Source organism: Filicampus tigris, chromosome 16, assembly GCF_054856515.1.
Source record: "Filicampus tigris isolate MCC_2025a chromosome 16, RoL_Ftig_1.0, whole genome shotgun sequence".
Taxonomy (NCBI): domain Eukaryota; kingdom Metazoa; phylum Chordata; class Actinopteri; order Syngnathiformes; family Syngnathidae; genus Filicampus; species Filicampus tigris.
The window spans coordinates 16,199,022-16,221,247 of NC_141232.1; the positions used below are offsets into that span (position 1 = coordinate 16,199,022).

At 41.3% G+C, this 22,226-nt stretch overlaps 1 protein-coding gene across 4 annotated transcripts in view; it reads right to left on the reverse strand.

Moving 5' to 3' along the window:
• Positions 1-21,901, reverse strand: part of nbr1b (NBR1 autophagy cargo receptor b) — a 33,085-nt gene extending 11,184 nt beyond the window's left edge. Inside the window, exons 1-18 of one of the 4 annotated variants that reach the window (XM_086055713.1) lie at positions 21,765-21,901; positions 21,356-21,658; positions 20,235-20,297; positions 19,805-19,823; positions 18,272-18,291; positions 14,503-14,688; positions 13,851-13,928; positions 13,547-13,779; positions 11,393-11,518; positions 10,950-11,156; positions 9,196-9,355; positions 8,478-8,561; positions 7,793-7,978; positions 7,559-7,681; positions 5,008-5,083; positions 4,740-4,850; positions 2,161-2,331; positions 1,710-1,961 (exon numbers count right to left, since the gene is read on the reverse strand). In XM_086055713.1, coding sequence (XP_085911839.1) covers positions 1,710-1,961; positions 2,161-2,331; positions 4,740-4,850; positions 5,008-5,083; positions 7,559-7,681; positions 7,793-7,978; positions 8,478-8,561; positions 9,196-9,355; positions 10,950-11,156; positions 11,393-11,518; positions 13,547-13,779; positions 13,851-13,928; positions 14,503-14,688; positions 18,272-18,291; positions 19,805-19,823; positions 20,235-20,297; positions 21,356-21,457 — 2,197 coding nt within the window. In that variant the 5' untranslated portion in view covers positions 21,458-21,658; positions 21,765-21,901. Of the gene's footprint in view, positions 1-1,709; positions 1,962-2,160; positions 2,332-4,739; positions 4,851-5,007; positions 5,084-7,558; positions 7,682-7,792; positions 7,979-8,477; positions 8,562-9,195; positions 9,356-10,949; positions 11,157-11,392; positions 11,519-13,546; positions 13,780-13,850; positions 13,929-14,502; positions 14,689-18,271; positions 18,295-19,804; positions 19,824-20,234; positions 20,298-21,355; positions 21,659-21,764 lie in introns of those variants that run through there. The other 3 variants (XM_086055711.1, XM_086055712.1, XM_086055714.1) reach the window with 3 other exon arrangements.
• Positions 21,902-22,226: the final 325 nt, after the last annotated feature.

Consider the following 22,226-nt stretch of genomic DNA (forward strand, 5'->3'; position numbering starts at 1 on the left):
GGAATTTGAAAGCCAGGTTCCATGGGATATCAACACCTGAATAAATCTGTTCGTACAGTATTATTAGCAGCAACGTGACACGGTTTCCCAAAAATGACAGTCTGTCAAAATGCCGAGTCTGGCTGAAATGGCCACCTCATCTTGAGTACAAGGCACCAAGAATTTTGAAAATCGGACAATGGCTTCCAGAGAAGTTGAGTTTTTGTCTTGGAAAATATGGCTTTTTTGAGGAATGGTTCCGTGTGATATCGTCTTTAGATCACCTGGTCTAAAAACAGTTTCAAATTAGGGGAAAATGGTAAAACTAATTATTTCTCAACGTTCTCTTCAACGCTTTTGTGCCGTCTTCTACTGGGGAGCCCCCTTTTCCGATTGGCTGACAAGTTTCAGTTAAAAATAGCCATCAATTGCTAGGGCAGGCCAAAATTCAGAGATATCCATGAGATAAACAATTTTTGTCTGTACAAACAAGATTGTTACTTCATCTAAATTTCAACTCAGTCTAGTGGCATAATAGCTTATGTCATTTTTCAACGTTTTCAAAAAACCAAGGAAAAAAACGCAACTAATTCAACAAATAAGAGTTCAAACTTACAGTGAATGTGAGTGAGTATTTCAAATGCCGATACGTGCCCTAAAAACTCAAATTGATTAGCACTAATGGAAGATTATTGGTGAGAAGAACAGTGTGGGCAGAAGAATACGTCATGTACTATCCCACTGAGGGGTGAACATTTCCAACTGTTGACGACGGTGAAAAAGTGCGCGTCAAGTCAGAGTTCGTTCAAGGTCGCAAATGTTCGCCAAACTTTTCTGTAATTCAGAACATGTTCAAAATTTCCTTGCGGCAAGAAATATTACTAAAACTGTTGGTGAACGTCTGGCGAACGTTTTGCGAACATTTGCAACATTGAACGAACCCTGGTGAACTCTGTTGTGAATGCAACATTTGCTGGCTTTGAAAACACTCGCAATTGTTTGCCGCTCGGTGGGGTAGGGGCTTTAGCAGTATTCAACTTTGTTAATTTATTTGTTATGGAGGATTTCAGATGCATTTCAAGTGCTCATTCCATGTTTTTCAGAAAATTCAACAAAGATGGTGGCCACTTGTCCCATTGCTATTACTACAAAGACTATGAGATAGGAAATTGAATGAATAAAATGAAAATGGACATGCAAATGCGTGTTCAGACTAACCACGTGTTGCATCAAAAACAACAATGGCAGAGCGCTGTCACTGAATTTGTTGCTCAAGTTGGGTGTGCTAACACTTCAACACTAATTACCTTAATCAACACATCAAATTACAAACTTAAATTAAAATGCTGATGGCTATTCAAAATACATTATTGAAGCAAAAATGAATGCTACTTAATCCTGCACTTTATTTAATATTAGATTACTGCATTGCAGTCCTTCTTCAACTCATTCACTGCCATTGACATATTTATTTGTATTTTCACAGTCCAGCCATTCAATCCCAGGAATTTATATATTTTTGGAATTTTTTCAAACGTTAGGGTAAAAGAGGGTCTGAAAATGTCTGGCAGTGAATGGGTTGAGCGAGTTTAGACATCTTAGTTGTTTTAATGCAAATCTTCAACAACAAGAAAAAAAATCTTAGATCCTTAATCTTTGGATCTGAAATTAATCTTTATCATTTTTGTCTATCAGTATAAATGCGATGCAACTTCTATTCAACGACTCACCGATGATGGTGGACTCCTGTAGTGTGGAGGGCATCAACCGAGAGTTGAGTGTTATTGGTACTGAGGTGGGGCCAGCCACCTGAGCTGGGACCATAGACAGAGGGGCTGGTAGGGAGGCTTTCACAGGGGATGGTAAGGAAGACTTCAGCATAGCTGGTGGTTTCAAGGGATTGTGGGAACCCTCCAAGATTTCCTCAGTTTTCACCGCTTTACTTTTCACACAGGAGCCAATCTGAGCAGCCGGACGCACCACTGTGAGCAAGCAAAATATAAACAAGACTGTTGAGCACAAGTACAGCTCAGTTAACCTTTAGTGCAATCACTTTGTACACAAAATACAGCTAATGTATAGAGAAATTTGCACACCGACGGACACTAAAACCTAAAGGATGTTAATACATTCAAATTTATTCAAATTTCTGACCTGGTACCTTCTGTTGCGTTTGTTTACCTGTTCCGGGGCAGGTTGCTCTCATCGGAGTGTGGTCAGGGGCCTCCTCCAAGGTCATTGAGCGAATCACAGTTTCACAGACAAACTGAGTGCCACTGATGTCCTCTTCCCCCTCCTCTTGTGCTGGGATTCCACTATCCTCAACACCAGAACCCACCCCATGAGATACAGCTGAGGGTGCATAAGAGTAATGCCAGATTACAGACAGATAATTATCGTGACAGTTAACTCATTCACTGTCAGACATTTTCACACCCTCTTTTAGCTTAACGTTTGCAAATTTTTGAAAAAAGTTAAATTCCTGGGTTTGAATGGCTGGACTGTGAAAAGACACGTAAATCCGTCAATGGCAGTGAATGAGTTATTAAAAAAAAGTAATCTATTTTGTCTGACATCTGGCATAGTCCAGCTGTCCTTATGTGTTTAGCCTCTCGAAACCAACAAAAGACGTGCAACTAGTAATCAAACTGGGAGCTAAGAGAAAGCCTGCAATGACGTTTTTGTGGACGAGAGAGAGTACGAGACAACAGATCAACATTTCATCTTTTGTTTCTAGGTATTGACATCTGGGTCCGATACACATCTTAGAAGACATCACCTTTTGTTTGAACCCCCTATTTCTGATGTGAGCACAAGTACTGGACCATGTGACCGACAGATGTCTTTTGTTGTCCAAGTGTGCACCGTTACATTCATGATCCAAACAATAAATAGTGCTAAATATCTGCAAGTTACGTTTCAGATTTGGCTCTTGCCGGTGCAGACCACGCTACTTATAGTTAAAGATGTACTGTATTCAACGCAAAAGCCAGAGAAAATGGGTGAAAAACAAGCAATTGTTAAGCAGAGTGAAGACGGAAAATAAATGAGAGCAATTGCAGTGTAAGAGATGTCATAACAAAAAATACTTAAGTGCTGTAAAGAAAGTCCCTAAACATTAGCAACCACCTCCAGAGAGCTAGAGTGACGATATCGCAATCTACTGTTCTCACCAGACTTAATAAACAAGATATATATCAGACGATGCAAACCTCACATTCCCAAGAAGACTAGAAAGGCCAGGATGGAATTTCTCAAGAAGCACAGAGACCAACATTAGAAATTGGAGAGTTTTGGGGTCAAATTGGGGCAAAGTAAAGCAAAGGATTTGCAACTAAAGTCTCAGACATTTTTATAGCGCATCTGTCATGTGGCTTAAATATTCTCATCCATCTCTGTGCGAGAGTTGCACAAACCAATCTGTGGTCGACCGTTCACAACTACATTTTTGTGACTGCACAGACGTATAAGCGTCGAACACGCATATGCCAGAACAACAACAATAAACTCTTGCTTCTCCTCGCACTTGTGAGCAGATCTGCCGGTATCCCTATCTTTACAAACTCCAATTCCAGATGGGGCAAGGTTCACCGCTTTGAGAACAACTGCGTAAGTCCAACAGTTTAAGAACAATGTTTCTTAAATGTACAATTGCAAGGAATTTAGGGATTTCATCATCTAAGATCCAAATATCAAAGGATTCAGAGAATCTGGAGAAATCTCTACATGTTAAGTAGCAAGGTTGAAAAATAACATTTAATGAAGGGACGGGTACTGGTTTGAACCAGTTAGGTTCCGATTCCCGGTAGCTGTTCTCAACGGTACCAAGTATCCGGCTTTTGGGTTTGTGTTTATGGAACTAAATGTTAATTTATTTAATAATAAAAATCTCAATTTTTCAATTAAACATTCATTTTGAATTATATAAACTTTGACAAATAAGCCAACACCAGGAATTTCAAACAAATGAGCGACAGCGATGGAGTAAAAATAAATAAAAGTCTAACATTTTACAGTAAAATATAATACAAATACGTTATTAAAAAATTCAAACTGCAAGCAAAGTTCTTTGCAATGAACTGCACAAGGAACAAAGTTAAATAGTAATACAAAGAACAAGCATAATTGCAGTTTTTTAAGAACATTACGGCCCGCCGTACGCCGCGCGATGACTTTGAAACCAGCTTTGACCGAAACATCATAAAAAATAATATTTGGAATGAGATTTAAGAGAATAATTGGGTTCAAATCAATCATTTGAATGTACCCAACGCGATACGTAATGATTTCACATAGGAAATTATAAATATGGTTAAGTATTGTACGTATCGTTTCGGAGAACCGGGGCACATTGCTCGCCACTTCCCGAGAGAAAGTCATATATCAACAACAACCAGAAACGCCAATAGCTTCTCTAGGCCCGGGTTTTTTGGAAATCATGGACGTTGTGTCCGCCGAGCCCAAGAGAAAATGGACCATCTGGATTGTTATAAGTGCATAGTTCTAAAGGAAGCATCTTTGATGGAATTGTGCTGTGTCAGTGCCCATAGCATGGGTAACTTGCACATCCGTGAAGAGAGGCACTCTGTTGCAGAGGAGTTTATTGTCAGGCACGTTTTGACTCAAAGAGTCTTCTTCAAGGCTAATTTTGAAGCAACACATGCTGCCATCCAAGCAAGGTCTTTTTCAGGGACGTTCCTGTTAATTTCAGCAAGACAACGCCAAGCCACATTCTGCAACACCAGATTCATTTTAGTTACCCATTATGCTATTGATAATTTCCGTCTCTTCTTGAATCAGCCCCAAAGAAGGGCTGCTTTTGTCCTGTAGGTTGCCATCTTGAGGAAGAGGGGAGATGCAGGGAGTCATGTCTGCAATGCATGGCAGAGAGAAGGCGGCAGGTTGATAATCTGATCAATCACGTCAGGTTACTAAGAGATTCTCCGCTAAAATACCACATTGTTTGCTGTATTCGCCTAAGTAAACGCATAATATTCATGAACGCACATTAATTCCAACACTTCTTACCAGCTGGGGTGTTATTCGGGACACTCTCCAACTCTTGAACAATGTTGATGTCCAGCAACTCAAAAGACAGAAGATCCTGAGAGATGCAAAGCAATTAGGTGCAAAAGTGGAATTTTTATGCAAGTAAGTATGCAACCATCATTGGGCTTTTCCGTTGTAAGACTGTTATCAAGTGTTGCTTTATATTGTGCGTGGCAATGATGATAAAATCGAATCCATATCTATAAACTGTAATGTGAAAAAGAAAGAAATACACTCTTAATTCTATAACCGGTCTTCAAATAAGATCACTTCAAATGACATACATTGTGTCATCATTGATTTTAAAACAACTATATGGAAATGTTATCCATCACTACATTAATCCACTTAGGCATGGAATTCATCAGAGCTGCATGGATTGTTACTGGACTCCTCTTCCACTACTCTGATACGGTGTGGACCGTACTTGTAGATGGCTGTATTTGCACTACCATTTTCTGCTTAAGGTTGCCTCACAGGTGCTAAATTGGGTTCAGGTCTGGAGGCATATATTACTTTCACCTTCCTCAGCATGGCAGCGTTTGGGGTCGATAAAGTGGAAGTCAACCCAAAAATGTTCTTTTCAAGAATATGTTCTATGAAGGCCCACTAGTCGAAACATTGCATTCTGATTAATATTGCGTTTTTGGAATATGAGTTAAGCAGTAAAATACACCCATTTTTATTCACCTCTAGGGGCGGCAGAAAATGTCATGACAGTTGCTCAGGGCTCAGGTAAACAACCAATAAGTGCTCACCTGTTTTCTGAAGTTGAGCCATGATTGATTGTTACCTGAGCCCTGAGCAACTGTGATGTAATTTTCACTTGACAACGTGTGCCAAAATGGCCGCCGCCTGATATGGATTTTATTATTTAACTCAAATTCCACAACCACCATACTAATCAGAATGCCTTGAGCCACAAGGCTACATAGAAGCTTTTCTTGAAAAGAAAGGTCTTGGGTTGACTTCTCCTTTAAAGTCATCATCATCTTCCAAACCGCTTATCCTATATAGGGTCGCGGGGAGTTGCTGGAGCCTATCCCAGCCGTCAATGGGCGAAGGCAGACTACACCCTGAACTGGTCGCCAGCCAGTCACAGGGCACACCTAGACACTGTCACTGAGCGGGAATCGATCCCACGCTGCCCGCACACAACTCAGGCGTGTGTACCACTACACTATCAGCGGACGTCTCCTTTAAAGTAACGTAGGCAAAGAGTTACTTTTTTCAACCTCAAAAATTTTGCTTGTTTTGTAGCTAATTTATTTTTCCATTTCGTTTATGTTAGGGTCAGTTATGGCTATTGCTCATAATGCAGATTGGCGCGCATATGTGGGCGTGGATGTGCGAGTATGCGTGCATTAGAGAGGAGCAGAGTGATGTGATGCCTAGAAATTATATAATAATAATAATAATACATTTTATTTGTATAGCGTTTTCCATATCACTCAAAGACGCTTCACAGCAAAAATAAGTGAGTAAAATAAAACCTGCTGTTAAAACAAAAACTGTTAAAACCAACGGAAGAAGAAAAAAATAGCAAAGATTAAGTGATGTTAAAAAGCATGGCGGAATAGGTGAGTTTTGAGGAGTGTTTTGAAGGATATGAGGTCTGTGCAGTTACGAAGGTGTTGTGGAAGGGAGTTCCAGAGGCTGGGGGCAGCAACAGAGAAAGCTCGGTCCCCCCAGGTTTTGTACTTGGTCGGGGGGATGGCAAGTAGGTTCGCATTTGAGGAGCGGAGGGTGCGGGAAGGAGTGTATGAGTGGAGAAGATCGGAAGGAGAGGTAGAAGGGGGCCTGGTTGTGAAGGGCTTTGTAGGTGAGTAGGAGGAGTTTAAATTGGATGCGGTGGGGAACGGGGAGCCAGTGGAGGTTTTTAAGGATGGGAGTGATATGATCACGGGAACGGGTGTGAGTGAGAAGGCGGGCGGCAGCATTCTGGATGTATTGTAATTTATTGAGGAGTTTGGAGCTTGTGCCGTAGAGGATGCTATTACAGTAGGCAAGGCCGGAGGTGATGAAGGCATGGATGAGGGTCTGAGCAGCAGTGAAGGAAAGTGAGGGTCGGAGGCGAGAAATGTTCCTGAGGTGAAAGAAAGCGGTTTTGGTGATTTGGGTAATGTGTTGATCAAAAGAAAGAAAAACGCATTGTGAGGTTAGTTACTGCAGGCTGGAAAGGGTGTGTGGGTTTTCTATGTAGACATGAACCGGTCGATCTTGAGCGCTTAAAAGTAGATTTTCGGTCAAAAAAGGTTAGGCGCCGCTGGCATATGTTATCTGAAACAACGTATCATTACCCCAAAATGACTGTGGTGGGACGAACCTCTCAAGGATGCTAGAAGGCATTACATGACTGATATGTACTAATTACACTATAAACCGTTCTTAATTCTTTCCAAAAAGAGTTTGTGAAAAAGAACACAGGTTGTTATATTTTTGATTTCGTATCTTTTTCCAAGAAGTAGGGAAGGTGCACATCCCTAGGAAGAAAAGTTGAGTGTCATTCTTAATCACTATTGCTCATTACCTGTGCAGTGAGTAAGTCCACAGAGGGGATGTAGTATTCTTCCCCGCTGTCTACTGACAGTGGAGGCTGCTTTCGGGAGGCTGCACATGCTTTTCCATCCTTTTGCACTGGGTTTTTACCCTGCTGGCATCGGCACAGTATTACTTTAGCATAACAATAGTATTCTACCTGTAATGTTCACATCATAATGGATTGGTTTCACTTACATGCAACTCATTCTCTACACTTTCATACCTGTGGTGTGACACATGGGGAAACGAGTATCCCATCAGCCATCATAGGGGCAGGGGCCAGATTGTCAACCACAATGCTGCACCAAACCCTGGGTCCAAATTGCTCTCCAGCATGAGCAAGGCGCCAGTGGGAGGTGTAGGAACCCTCCACAGATGGCGCACATAACGCTACACTCACAATACCAACCTGGACAGACAGAGAGTAATGACAGATTGCACCTTGCTATTGCACGTTTCTCTTGCATGTTTATCAAAACATTTTCTGCATGCAAGAGATAAACTGCGAGAAAATGTCCATGCAGGCATCAATATACTTTGAAAGAAATAAACAAAGGTTTTTTTTTACTCCAATTTTGTTTTACTTAGTTACCAGTGCGCAAAATTTAATATTAGAATGAAACATAATAGAATAACTACCATAAAAACATCCACAAATATATAACTCCTTATAAATAACAAGAGGAAAATTAAAAGTTATAGGTTACTTACAAAAATAACGGAAAGAAATATGGGGAAAAACAGTTTGAGTTCACTGACGTTAGCAGCACAGAACAAGGGAGTTCATTGCAACAATGAATGAAAGAGAAACAATGAATAACGCCTTGATGCATCTTCCACAATTATGCAGATTGACTTCTTACTGATTAGAGAAATTGAGTATACATGAAAATATTTCAGGGTCTCACCTGTCCAGGCTGGAGAAAAGGAACAGATACTTCTCTCCAACGATCCCCGGATCCCACTGCTAGGTTCCCCCACATGAACTTCAGCTGGAGGAAGCAAATAATATCAGCTGGAACAACGCAGATCATGTTTTACACTTCCAATTAAGCAAAAAATACTCAATGGGCATTACCATAAAAAAGTTGCAAATGGTTTTACCGCAAAAACAAATCCTTTCGCACATACAGTTAATGGCTTCATATCCCAGCTACTTTATGCATCTTAGATTGGATTAACATGTCATGATTATAGTATATTCTGTTGCATGTGTTTCACCACATAGAACCAAGTCACACACATGCATTGAGGCAAGTCGATTATCTAAGGAATGAGTATGAGGGGACTAGCAACTCTTGGTAGTTGAAATGTCTTTTTGTCCATAGTAAGATTTGGAACTTGACTCCTGTCACGTCTGATCTCCTCCTATCTGGGTTTGCCATATCAAGTCATTAGCATATCTTGGTTGTTTGGCAAAGTTTTTATACCAGATGCCCTTTCCTGACACAACCCTCCCATTATTCAAGGGCTGGGACCAGCACTGAAGTGCTCTTGAGGCTGAGTTTTGGGGCACTGGAAAATAAAATGTATCCTTGTGTTACGGCCCACAAAGATGAACCATGCATTCAACAAGTCCAAAGAATCATGTGCACACCCAAGAGCAGGAAAATGGTTCAATTTTACCTTAGTATCAGAGCTCCAACTCATTGTTCCTGTGTTCCTCATCTTCCAGTACTTGATGAACTTGGTTCCAGGTCGTAGACGGGTCCCATCTGGAAGGTTCTCATCCAGAAATGTCGCTGTCATGGTTGGAACCATCAGGGGACATGGTCGCTTTGGTCGCCTTAATACAAATGAAATTCTTTAATACTTTGAGTTTGTATGTATTTTAGTCCGACTAACAGGTTATGTTTAATCAGTTTGCTGTATATACTGTATATATATTTTTTTAATTCATTTATACTCACTTACATGGTCAATAAATCTAAAATGTGGAATCCACAATTTTGCATTAAGCTACAGAAAGTGCCCTCTTGTTATACTGCTTGATTAAACACGTGGATGTATAAATATGTTACTCCCACTCAGAGCTGGATGATTAATTGATTAATTATTAATTCAAATTCATTTGTCACAACTATTTTCGAAAAATATATATATATATATTTTTTTTTTGCTTCTTTCGTAGTTTAAAGCACTTCCACACTGTCGTGAACTGATTGCACTTAAAGGCATGGCAGCGAATAGAGAGAAACGAATAGAGAGAAACAAGTTCACAAAAGCAGTCAATGTTGCCAAACAGGCGACTTTTCATGGCACATCAAGAGACTATTTTTCCCCAAAAGCGACAACGGAGTTTAATTCCAGTAAAGAACAACATGAGCGGAACAATTTTCATTTTTTTCCCCATATTGTAAGGAGTCCGGTGAATGGTAATGACACGATCAATCAAACTGAACATTACCATTTACATGTTGCAAAAGCTGTTATTTAACTTTTGATGTAGGGTACATACTTCCATAGTCATCTTACATTACCTGTTCAATAAGAAAAGACTATGAGAGTGCTGGCAGCAGACATATGCACCACCAGAGGCATGCCGTCGAACGACTCATTTTATTAGGTTAAATTGTTGACCACATGAAATTCTAATTAAATAGGATTGTGTTTGGAGAGAGTAACCTACATGATTTGATGAAAGTTACATTTTTTCATTGTATTTTCACATTATTATGTTAAGAAATAAAAATTGATTTCTATTATTCCCGTAGAAGTTGACAAGTTAATTTGTTCGGGAGAACTTGCCTGAATAAAGCTTAGAAAGCTTGTTTGGTATTAGGAAAAATAAAACAAATCCCAAAAGGGGGAAAAAAAACGAACGCAAAATTTGCTTTGAATAACGTCATTATCATTTGCCTTTCATATAATGGAATTGTTCAAGAAATCGGGAGATTTGATTTTAAGTCCATATCAATCGGCCCTACTCCAACCGAATACATAGTTGTTCTTATTAAAGTCAAAGTCAACCCCAATTTTTTATTTCCAATAATATGTCCCATGCGCCTCCACTAGTCTAAAAACGGCATTCTGATTAATACTGCATTTGTGGAATATGAGTTCAGCAGCAAAATCCAACCGTTTTTAGCCATCTCAGGGAGCGGCCATTTTGTCACTGGCCGTCGACTGAAAATGACATCACACTTGCTCAGATAACAACCAGTCATGGCTCAGCTTCAGAAAACAGGTTCAATCAGTATGCTCTGTTGAGACTAGTGGGGCTGCATAAAACATATTATTGTTAAGAAAATTTTGGGGTTCACTTCCTCTTTAATAGTTACCAATAATTCATGGTCATCTGGGTTGATCATAACATGTGATGCAAGAAATGTGACTTTTTCTACAATGCAGTGATTTGGCAAAACTCTTGAGCAACCTACTCAGGGCTGTTGTGCTGGGTGGCTCGAGGTTGAAGAAGTACAGGAGAAGAACTTCCATCCCTCTGGGAGGAGCTCCACTGTATGCCACGCCTCTCCATCCTTAACTGTTTTCGGATCTCTTTCACTTCAGCCTTCAAAAGGCGCTTTTCTGCTTTCAGCCGCTGCTTCTCGGCCTTTCGGAAGCTACGGTCACCTCGCCTGTAGAACCTGAAAGCAGTTATGCCATAAGTAATGGTAAGCAGATGTGGACCACTCAAACTTGAGATGTTACAGAAAACTCCCTGTTAAGCTTGCCAGGCTCAAAGACGGACGGGCCAATGCTAAATAATGAGGCAAAAGAACATCACACTAAACTTTCAACTGAAGTAGAACAATATTTCACAAGTATGAACTCAGCTGTAATGATTTTCTGTTGTAATTATAACGTTTGTCTTGTGTTGTACCTGCTGTGGTCAGGGGCAGGGGATCCATGTTCTGGTATCGAGAGAGGAGTTCTGGCCCTCACCAAATTGTGACTAGGATCATGGGAGAAACTGCAAGGCTCACACAGAGTACAAGATGTACACACGCTGTTGGGGGAAAAAATAAAAAGATTGTATCATACCATTGCAGAGAGCACAAAGGGGAAAAAAAGGAAGAGAGAATGATAAGCTAGAAATTAATAAATCATTAAGTCAAGTAGTCCTTAATAGATAAGAATGCCTTTATTGATCCCACAGAGGGGAAATTTTCAGTGTTATAGCAGCAAAGATATAGGTCACACAGGGACGGCGGCATAATGTAGCCATTAATGTATAACATTGACGGCAAACATTCAGGATCAAACCTATGTAAATATACGCAGTCACGTGTACATGTACATACACACCAACATACATCTACATAAAAAGTATGAGGAACACTCATTTTGGCCTGTACATAGTACAGAGGAAAAATACTCTAAGTAAGTGACAGTGCTGTAGTGAAATGTAAGGAAAGTGTTAATGAAGAGTAATCATGAATAAAACGAAAACGTTTTGACAAATATCGGCATCGGCCTTCTTTAAACATCAGATGGCTGATAATAAATCAATTTAAAACTGTGCTGAAATCCAAACAAAGATAAGTGAAATTTTAACATTTCTGTCATTTTTAAGTTTTGGAGGACTTCATTTACTGTAGAAAACTATATGGTGCTACTGTTTAAAGCGGAAGTCAACCCAAACATTTTTTTCAAGAATATATTCCCAGCAGGCCCAATAGTTGAAACACGGCATTCTGATTAATTTTGACTTTGTGAAATATAAATTAAGCAGCAAAATGCACTCGTTTAAGCCATCTCTGGGGGCGGCCATTTTGTCTTCTGTCGACTGAAAATGACATCACAAACTGCTCACAACGACCAATCACGGCTGACCCAGGTTCTGAATCTGAGTTGGGTTGACTCCTGCTTTAAGTTTTCATTTAACTTTTTAAAACATGCTGATGACCCTGGGGGTTCCCTGAACCTTTTGTTGGAATTTTTTAACAAAAATGTATATTGTCAAAAATGTATAAACATAAGAAAAACATCTACATTACACAAATCTGAAAATATGTTCAATAAACATATGCTTGAAGATGTTTCAACAAAGTTAAGAGTTTTCTTTTTTTTCTAGATTTTGACGCCAACATTTCTCTTTTTTACTGAAAATGATTATTGGCTCCAAATATTGACCTTGACTATCAATAATTGATATTGGCACTAGAAAACACATATCGATTGTTCTCAAATTCAAATTGATGTGTAGTTGTCTAGTGTATTTAGGTTGAAAAATTTTCCTATGGCAGGGGGACCTCAACCACTGATCCGTGGGACATTTGGTACAAGAAATACAGGACAAAATATATTGCACTGATCCAGAGCTGGGCCCTTGACCCTGTTGTGCCAGTCCGGCCTCGACCGCCCACCCTTATTAAAAAAAATTAGAGATGAAATTTGGCGGCCTCGCGACCACGTCACACACATGAAGGCTGATTAATGAGCCGGACTAAAATCCACTTCCGGCCTTGCTTAGTCGAGCCCTTTTTTAGAATTTGTCAACCCCCATCCCCCGCCCCGAAAATGGGCATCCGGCCGGGCCGAAGGGTCAGACCAGTGCGGCCCCGGTACGGACTGCCCAGCTCTGTACTGATCATTACAACGTGAAGTAAATTTTCTTTTGAAAATCAGAGACACACACCTGTGCATCTATCAAAATTCTCTTCGTGATCACATGACATGGCAAAAACTAGCAAAAGCTAGCAAAAATTAATTCAAAATGAGTAATTCTGAGAACTTCTTAAAAAATGAGAAAAGGGGCAAGCAACGAGACAGAAGAAGAGCTACAACATGGAAGAAAAAGAAAGTGTGTTTAGGAGACGACTTCAGCAGTCCTAGAGTACATAAGGTAAGGACTTATTGCTACAGTTTGATTGCGTACACCAAATCCACTTAATATGTGGTGAGGCTTACAAATGAGGCGAAAAAAATAAGCCATTAAAACGGGTTTGGCACATGGTGACCAAGCACCCGACATTAACAGCCAAGCCTTTGGAGAAAAGTGAAGTCAGTTAAAAGTTGACAACACACACAGTACCTGCATTGGTAGCCTCCTCCTGTGGTCTGTCCCCTGCAGGAGGAGCAGGGAAGTGTGGAAGAGGACGGAGCTCCGGGCAGGGTAGAGGAAGAAACCTCAGGTACCACGGTGGCCCCAGCTAATGCATCCCCTCTACTTCCCCCTACTCCACTCAGGGGCTTGTGGATGCAGCACTGTCCAGAGAACTCCCTGCAAATTTTCTCCACAGCCTCACGGACCACCTGGTCCTTGAACTGGTGGAACAGAAGGAGAGGAAAGAAGAGGTCAAGTGGCCAAACTTGGGCTTGTTACCAGTAAAACTTACCTTCTCCATGTAAGAGGTGAACCAAGCTGGGGGAGTCTTATCTTCTTCTTTTGTCCCTTTCACTTCTTTCATGATCACCTGATAATATAGATATAATGGAATGTAACATAATACATGGAATACATTATAGTCGATTCCAGTCATTTTTGACCAGCAAAGGGAAACCAAAGAAGTCAAACAAATCCAAACTGAAGGACTTGTCTTGCCAAATGACAATGAAGATGGACTCAGGAAGCTGCTGTTGCCTTTTAAAAAAGAAAAAAAAAAAAAAAAAAAAAAACGGAACCGTTGTTTGACTGATTTGTTTGTTGTTGACCAATTCCTTCATCATTAAAAACCCCAGTTTAGATGCCTAACGCAAGATGTCTTGTACTTTACTACAAGTCCACACCCTAAACATCCCTACTTGACCTTGACCTGATTAAATTCCAGCATCATATTTTTCTGATGTGAACATCGGGTTTATAAACTGTTGATGACAACACAAATCATGCTTTGCAGTACAGCATACGAAAACAGCATTCATATTTCAACATTCAACAATAGGATGACAATATAATTTTTCTGCAACTTAAAACTGAATACTGGACTAAACTGCACAACAGAGAAGAAGATACTAAGATGTCTAAAATGATTGTAACTTGGTGCTTACCATGCCCTGTTCTGGCACCGCCACCTGAACCTTGCGACTGACTACCTGGGCAAGAGCAGGACAGTGCTGAGGGGGTCTGAAGCCCCGCTTTGGCTCTGCACCCGCCTTGCCAGTGGAGATCCTTGCTGGTTGACCACGGGTCTCATACACATTCATGTGCAGTCGATTTCCCTGCCTTGCTGCACTCTGTGGAGCACAAACACAAACTGTTTTAATAAACTGATGCTGAACCTGTATTGACACAAATATGTGTTGTAACAAATACTGAAAGCTATCATTTCCACTGCAGTTAACAACAGTCATACAAAAAGTATGGTAATTAAACAAAGTCAATTTCACAGAGTTCCTTAATTTCTACATATATTGTGTCCTCATTGTTAATTTTCAAGTGGTGAAAAGTTGCAACTGAAGACATAAAACTGAGGGTTAACAACAGCAACAAGGTAAAAAAGCAAGAGAGTCTGTCTGAAGGCACCCATTCTCAGCCCCTCACCCCACAGACCTATTGTTTGTTGCTTTATTCAATAACGTTTAGGGGGGAAAAAAACAGCAGAGCAAGCAAAAGACGTGGCGTGGCGGGCACAAGACTGAATTGGTACATTTGCAGTTCCAATACGAAGTGTTAACTCGACGGAACAGCGCAAACGGTAAGAATACGCATAACAACTCTAACGTTTAAAGTAGAAATGGATGGAGCGATGATTTGTTGACACAGAAGCAGCTACTACGGCTTCTTCTACTACTACTACTTCCGGTATCTGCGCATGTCAAAATAATTTGTTCTGCTGGAAAGTGTGATGCATGAATATGCAAGTCCTAATCAGTATTTTTGTGTCCATGAAAACAGTGCATCCTATCAGAATTTTAATCCCAACTCTGATCGGATTAAAGAAATTTTGTCCATGGAAACAAAGTCTGTGATGTCATTAGTCTAACGGACACTGTTACAGACTATATAAATTTCTGCATGGAGAACACCATACCCACCAGGACAGTAAGGTGTTTCTCCAACAACAAACCCTGGATCACACCAGACATAAAAGCTCTCCTGAAGGAGAAGAGGAGGGCTTTTGCGTCAGGCAACATAGAGGAGCGGAGGACTGTGCAGCGCCAGCTGAGGAGGAGGATCAGAGAGGGGAAAAGGTCCTACAGGAAGAGGATGGAGGAGCAGCTGCTGCAGAATAACGCCAGGGGAGTCTGGAGGGGCCTGAAGACCATCTCAGGCCACGGACAACCCAAGACCCGGACTGGGGGGGACCTGCAGTGGGCAAATGAGCTAAATCTCTTTTTCAATAGGTTCGATCAGATGCCTGCCTCCACTCCGTCTCTCCTGCTGCAGTCTCCACCTACTCCTCCTGCTGGGCGTGTCACCCCCTCCCCTCTTCTCTCCACAGTCTCCAGCTCCCAGCTACACCAGATAGCCACCACTCCTTCCTGTCCAGCCTTGGCCTTCACAACATCTCAGGTGAGGAACCAGCTGAAGAAGATGAAGGCGAGGAAGGCAGCGGGTCCAGATGGCATCAGCCCCCAGCTCCTCAAATCCTGCGCAGACCAGCTGTGTGGAATTGTCCAGCACATGTTCAACCTGAGCCTGAAGCTGGGCAGGGTCCCCCAGCTATGGAAAACATCCTGCCTGGTCCCGGTGCCAAAGACCCCCCACCCGAAGGAGCTCAACAGCTTCAGACCGGTGGCGCTGACGTCTCACCTGATGAAGACCCTGGAGAGACTGGTCCTTGTCCACCTGCGCCCCCTGGTGAGCTCCTCAATGGACCCACTCCAGTTCGCATACCAGCCTGGCATCAGTGTGGATGATGCCATCATCTACCTCCTCCACACTTCACTCTCCCACCTGGAGAAGGCGGGGAGCACTGTGAGGATCATGTTCTTTGATTTCTCCAGTGCTTTCAACACCATCCAGCCCACCCTACTGGGAGACAAGCTGGAGCGGGCGGGGGTGGCGCACCACCTCACCACATGGATCCAGGACTACCTCACAAACCGGCCACAGTATGTGAGGACACAGGACTGTGTGTCTGACGTGCTCCTCTGCAGCACGGGGGCCCCACAGGGAACTGTCTTGGCTCCCTTCCTGTTCACCCTCTACACCTCGGACTTCAACTACAACACCCCTACCTGTCACCTGCAGAAGTTCTCTGACGACTCTGCGATTGTCGGCCTCATCACAGGCGGAGATGATCGGGAGTACAGAGAACTTACTCAGGGTTTTGTGGACTGGTGCCAGCAGAACCGCCTCCTGATCAATGCGGGGAAATCCAAAGAAATGGTGGTGGATTTCGGTAGGCGCCAGCACTCTTCACCTGCACCAGTGAACATCCGGGGAACAGATGTTGAGAGAGTCTCAACTTACAAGTACCTGGGTGTTCATCTGAACAATAAACTGGACTGGTGCGACAACACAGACGCCCTCTATAGGAAGAGTCAGAGCAGACTCTTCCTACTCAGGAGACTGAGGTCTTTTGGGGTTCAGGGGACACTCCTCAGGAACTTTTATGACTCGGTGGTTGCATCGGTCATCTTCCAGGGAGCGGTCACCTGGGCAGGCGGCGTCTCGGCCCGGGACAAGAAGCGGCTGGACAAACTGGTCAAGAGGGCCGGCTCTGTCCTGGGCTGCTCCCTGGCCTCTGTGGACTCGGTGGGGGACAGGAGGATGTTGGCCAAGCTGTCATCAATGCTGGGCAACCCGGACCACCCCCTCCAGGGCACCCTAACAGCACTCCACAGCACCTTCAGTGACAGACTGTTACACCCTCGCTGTGCAAAGGAGAGATTCCGCCGTTCCTTCTTGCCTGCTGCTGTCAGACTCTTTAACAAGAACATTGTGTAGTCTCTACAAACTGGCGGTCATTAGTGCAATTGTGCAGTCCTGCACCTGAGCTCGTATCGTGCAATACCCAATATTCCCCACTACTGTAATACCGTGCAATACTCAACATTCCCCACTACTGTTAGTCTAGTTTTATTTTTATCCAATGCTGTTCCTTACATTTCACTACAGCACTGCAGCACTGTCACTTAGAGTATTTTTTCCTCTGTACTATGTACAGGCCGAAATGAGTGTTCCTCATATTTTTTATGTAGATGTAGGTTGGTGTGTATACACATGTGTATATACACATGTTACTGCGTATATCTACATAGGTTTGATTCTAAATGTTTGCCGTCAATGTTATACATTAATGGCCACATTATGCCGCCGCCCCTGTGTGACCTATATCTTTGCTACTGTAACAATGAAAATTTCCCCACTGTGGGATCAATAAAGGCATTCTTATTCTTATTCTTATTCTTATTTTCAGTCGACAGAAGTAAAAAAGTGGCCACCCCCGAGATGGCTAAAAATGGGTGCATTATGCTGCTTAACTCATATTACACAAACGCAATATTAATCAGAATGCTGTGTTTGGACTAGTGAAGGCGCATAGAATATGTTATTGCAAATAATTTTTCGGAGTTGACTTCCACTTTAAGTATAGATTAGTACAAGAGTAGTCACTTATTGTTTTCTTCCGTTTATGTTCAAATGAGCGTCTCTATAAATGACAAAATTTCCGGGCTGACGGTGGTGGAGAATTGAGGTCTGCAGGGGTGTGCGGAGGAGGGGTTGAGAATGGGGGCTAAAGCCAGACCCTTCTCGAAAAAAACGCCTTTGAAGGGCAGTGTAAAATTGAGAGTACAGTTCCCAGTCTCCTTATTTTGATACATTTTCTTTACTTATTTTGAATTACTGTGTTAAAAAAATTAAACATACCTTGAGTGCCTCTTCGTACTCTACTGCAATGGAAGCAGAAAGGACAGTTGGAATAGGACCTAATGTACACATTTGTGTGAATATGTATTTTTACTAGGGCTGAACGATTATGGAAAATAATGTAATTGTGACTTTTTTTCCAAATTGCGATTGCGATTTGAGTTGAGATTTTTTTTTTTCAAGGTACTTTCTAATGTATTTTTCAACGAATACACTTTATTACAGCAAACAATATCAAATCTGTAATGCATTACAGAATATTGAGGTAAAGGCAATTGAAGCATTAATTAATATGTAAGAGAGTTTATCTACTACAATTAGAGGTATATAGTTACTAAATATTTTGATGTGCAGTTTGGTAAGTGTTCACCACGACAACATAATTCTGCCACACGTGTGGTGTAAACAGAAGTATATACTATAGCAGGTATATAGTTGTGTTGTCCCTCGGAGGGCCGTTACGACTTGTATTGTATGTAAAGTGCTTTGTTACAGCTCTAGCTGTTATGTAAAATTGTATTGTATTGTATTGTAACAGTGACGACAATTTCAAAGAAACACAACAAGTCAATACACATGATTTGCCTTCACGGGTCACATAAAAAGATGTAACGGGCCGGATCTGGCCATGGTCTTGAGTTTGACCCCTGTGTACAATAGTGTAAAGGCACAAACTTAAGTGCAGATTACTACAATAATGTAAACAAAACAGTGGTTTTGCCACTTCCTACATATCACTTTGCTTCATTACATGATGTAAGGACTGCCCTTCTTAATCCCTCAATTTATATAGACCGAAAAACAATCCAGTGGCTCTACCACTCCCTACACGCCACTTCATTTCATGAAATGTGATATGTAAACGTGGACTGCACTTCTTAAATTACTCACTCAACTTAACATCTAGACGGATAACTAAATAAAAAATACAGTACATGTATAAAATTAAATCTTACCCGATCTCCAGTAGTAACATCACATACGCCGCCCGGTAAGAAAAGAATGACTACTTATGACGTGATAACGTCTCATTATTAAACATCTTCTCGTCTGTCTTTTGGTTCAAAAACATCCTCTTAATATTTGACAATTTAGCACTAATGCATTTATATTTGTCGTGTCTCAAGGAGCCGCACCCTCACGTCTGTGTCTGTGTGCTCAAACTTCGAACACACGTAAATCGAAGTCAACGGCGGCACGCACCAATGCCATGACAGACACTTCCTCACACACTCCGACATACGACGGCAGCCAAAACCTCCCAAAATAGACAACACACATAAACAATAAGGGTTTTTTTTCCCCCACACGCGGGAAGTTTTAACCATGCGAGGTGAAAAGGATCAAGTATGCTGTAGCTGCGTTAGTTTAGCGTTCGGTGAATCCCCCTACCCCCTCCGGTGTCAAGAAAATAATGACCATTTAAACCTCAGCCTTCAGTTAATCCCATTTTTTAAAAATTATGATTATATTGCAAATGCAATTAAACGTTCAGCCCTATTTTTTACCAATAAGGGTGTCGGGATTTCTTACCTTGGCTGTTAATAGAAACCTGGCAGAAAGGGAGAAGTTTTTGTAAATAACAGGGTAGATTCACAGTCAACACATTATGATAATCCATAAGGGTTCAATGGAAGGCAACTGAACTTCTTAGTTCTTAAAGATTTTTAACTAGTGAAAAAAATACAACAAACAAGAAGAGGACTGGTTGTATTTCCTTCAATTCAACCCTCATTTTTTAGTGTGACATGTTTGTTTCAGAGAGACATTTAAAGATGACCCAAATGTATTTTTCAAAAGCTGGTCCAATTCTCTCATTTTTGAGGACAAATCAATTGTTGATAAAAAAATTTTAAAAAGCACCCAAATCAGTGTAACACTGTCAGCTAACATTCAAAATTCATCCATGTACATCAGTGGCACGCTTTGATTTAAAACATTGAATGCAGAGAAAATATCTCACCTCTTCGTTCTCCTCGTCAAAATAGGTCAGCTGAAGGCTGCACAAACTGAAGGAACGCTTAACCTGTGACACATATACACATACAAGCTCAGTCAGTATGAACCCATAATTGACATTTTTAATGAAGCTATGAAGAGTGAATTTCTGGGACATCAAAACAGCAAAGTCAGCCTGTCTTTTTATGTGTGCCATCTGAGTCAATGAACCATGGCAGGAAAAAAACTATTAAGCATATCTAGATGGAGAAATGTGACAATTTTCTATGGCACAGAAAAAAAAAAACAATTCACAATAAAAACACTAACACGGATTAAGGAGATTCAATACAAGAGTTCTCACAAATAATGCCCCTAGAAAGTAAATAATGATCAATTTTCATTTTTACTGGCATTAGTTTGATAATAATAATTTAATAATAGCCTATGCATAATATTTTGTGTATAGTTCACAGTGGTCTAGAACTGACTGTAATAGAATGAGATTGTTGGGTATTTTGTGTCATTTTAAATTTCCATGATCAGTTATTGAGTAAATCAAGACCAAGAGATTGTTTTATGTTATGATAGGACTCTGAGTGCTTGTTTCCATGTGAGTAGTGGTGTTGTATGAGCAACATTATGCCGTCAAAAGGATCTGCTATAGTTGAGGATTGGCAGGATGTAAGGCCTTAGTTCAGGTCATGTACTATTTAGAACCACAAAGTTTGAGTTTTTCATATTCTAATATTGTCCTTAACAGTAGCCTCTCACGTTTTTGGGAACGCTACAATCAAAGCTTACCTGTAATGTAACCCAAAACAATGCATGTCCTCTATCGTGCTAAAATGTTACCAGTATTAAGTGGAAGTGAGCTGGTAAACATAGTTTAAAAGAATAACAATTTCACTACACTGCAAATTCGCAATAATTGTCAAGACAGTGTGGTGGTCCTGCGATATAACATGAATACGATGGGTCAGTTGCGCCTCTATTTTGAGCAGCCAGGGCTTTTGTTTTCTCAAGGAATAACTCCACAACCCCAAGGGTCATAATGCCACCTGGCAGGTTTAGCGAAGCAATTGGGGGGAAACCTAGGAGCTAATAGGTGGTGTGTGCGGCCCGGCAATTCTCCTGTTAGCTTACCATGGCCTCCATCGAGTCCCAGCTCTTGGTTTCGGATCCCGACAGGAGGAAATTCTTGGAATTTCCCCTGAAATTCACCTTTACGTTAATGCAGAAGTCCATTTTGTTACTCTTCACGCACTAATACATATTATGTTTGAAAGCCACGAGCGTTTTCTCGGGCAAGACAAGGGCGATTCGGGTTAATCTCGCCAGTTAGATCCAGGAAGAGGATGAGGCGTATGTTGTGTTTACATCAGCATCCTGGCCACGCCCACGTTGAACCTTGTGCCCGGAAGAACGAGAGACGCTTCGCTTTCATGCCTGGAAAAATAAAATACCTTTTTTATTTTTAGTATATTTATTTTAATAAACCTTTGCAAAGGAAATGCTTTGTTTTAATGGACACTGTCAGAAAGGATGTTCTTACTTTTGTCTGTAGTTTGCCGTGGTTCAGAACAGCATTGCATTTTTACTGCAAGCCGTTTCTAATCCATCCATTTTCCAAACCGCTTATCAAAACAACAAAATACAATTATTAGAAATTATTGGTGATGGCTAATACAGCGCAAGATCAACAGCACTGATCACGTGCCCAAAACAGAGCGAAACAAAACCTATGAACAAACAATGCTTTATTGAACCAAGGGAGCACGCAAAATTTGTTAAACAACGTATTGTGTGGCTGTGGAAATAAGCACGCAATCGACAAAGAGGTAACAGAGCAACAACATTCCGGTATTCCGGCGACTAGCTTCCACTTCTCCAGCACCTATATACCCAGCTGATTGTCATGCCAAACAGGTGTGCACTGGAGGCTCCGCCCATCCACCAGACTCGGGGATTGAAAAAAAGTAACAATCAGCCACAGAACATGACAAATGTGTTATAC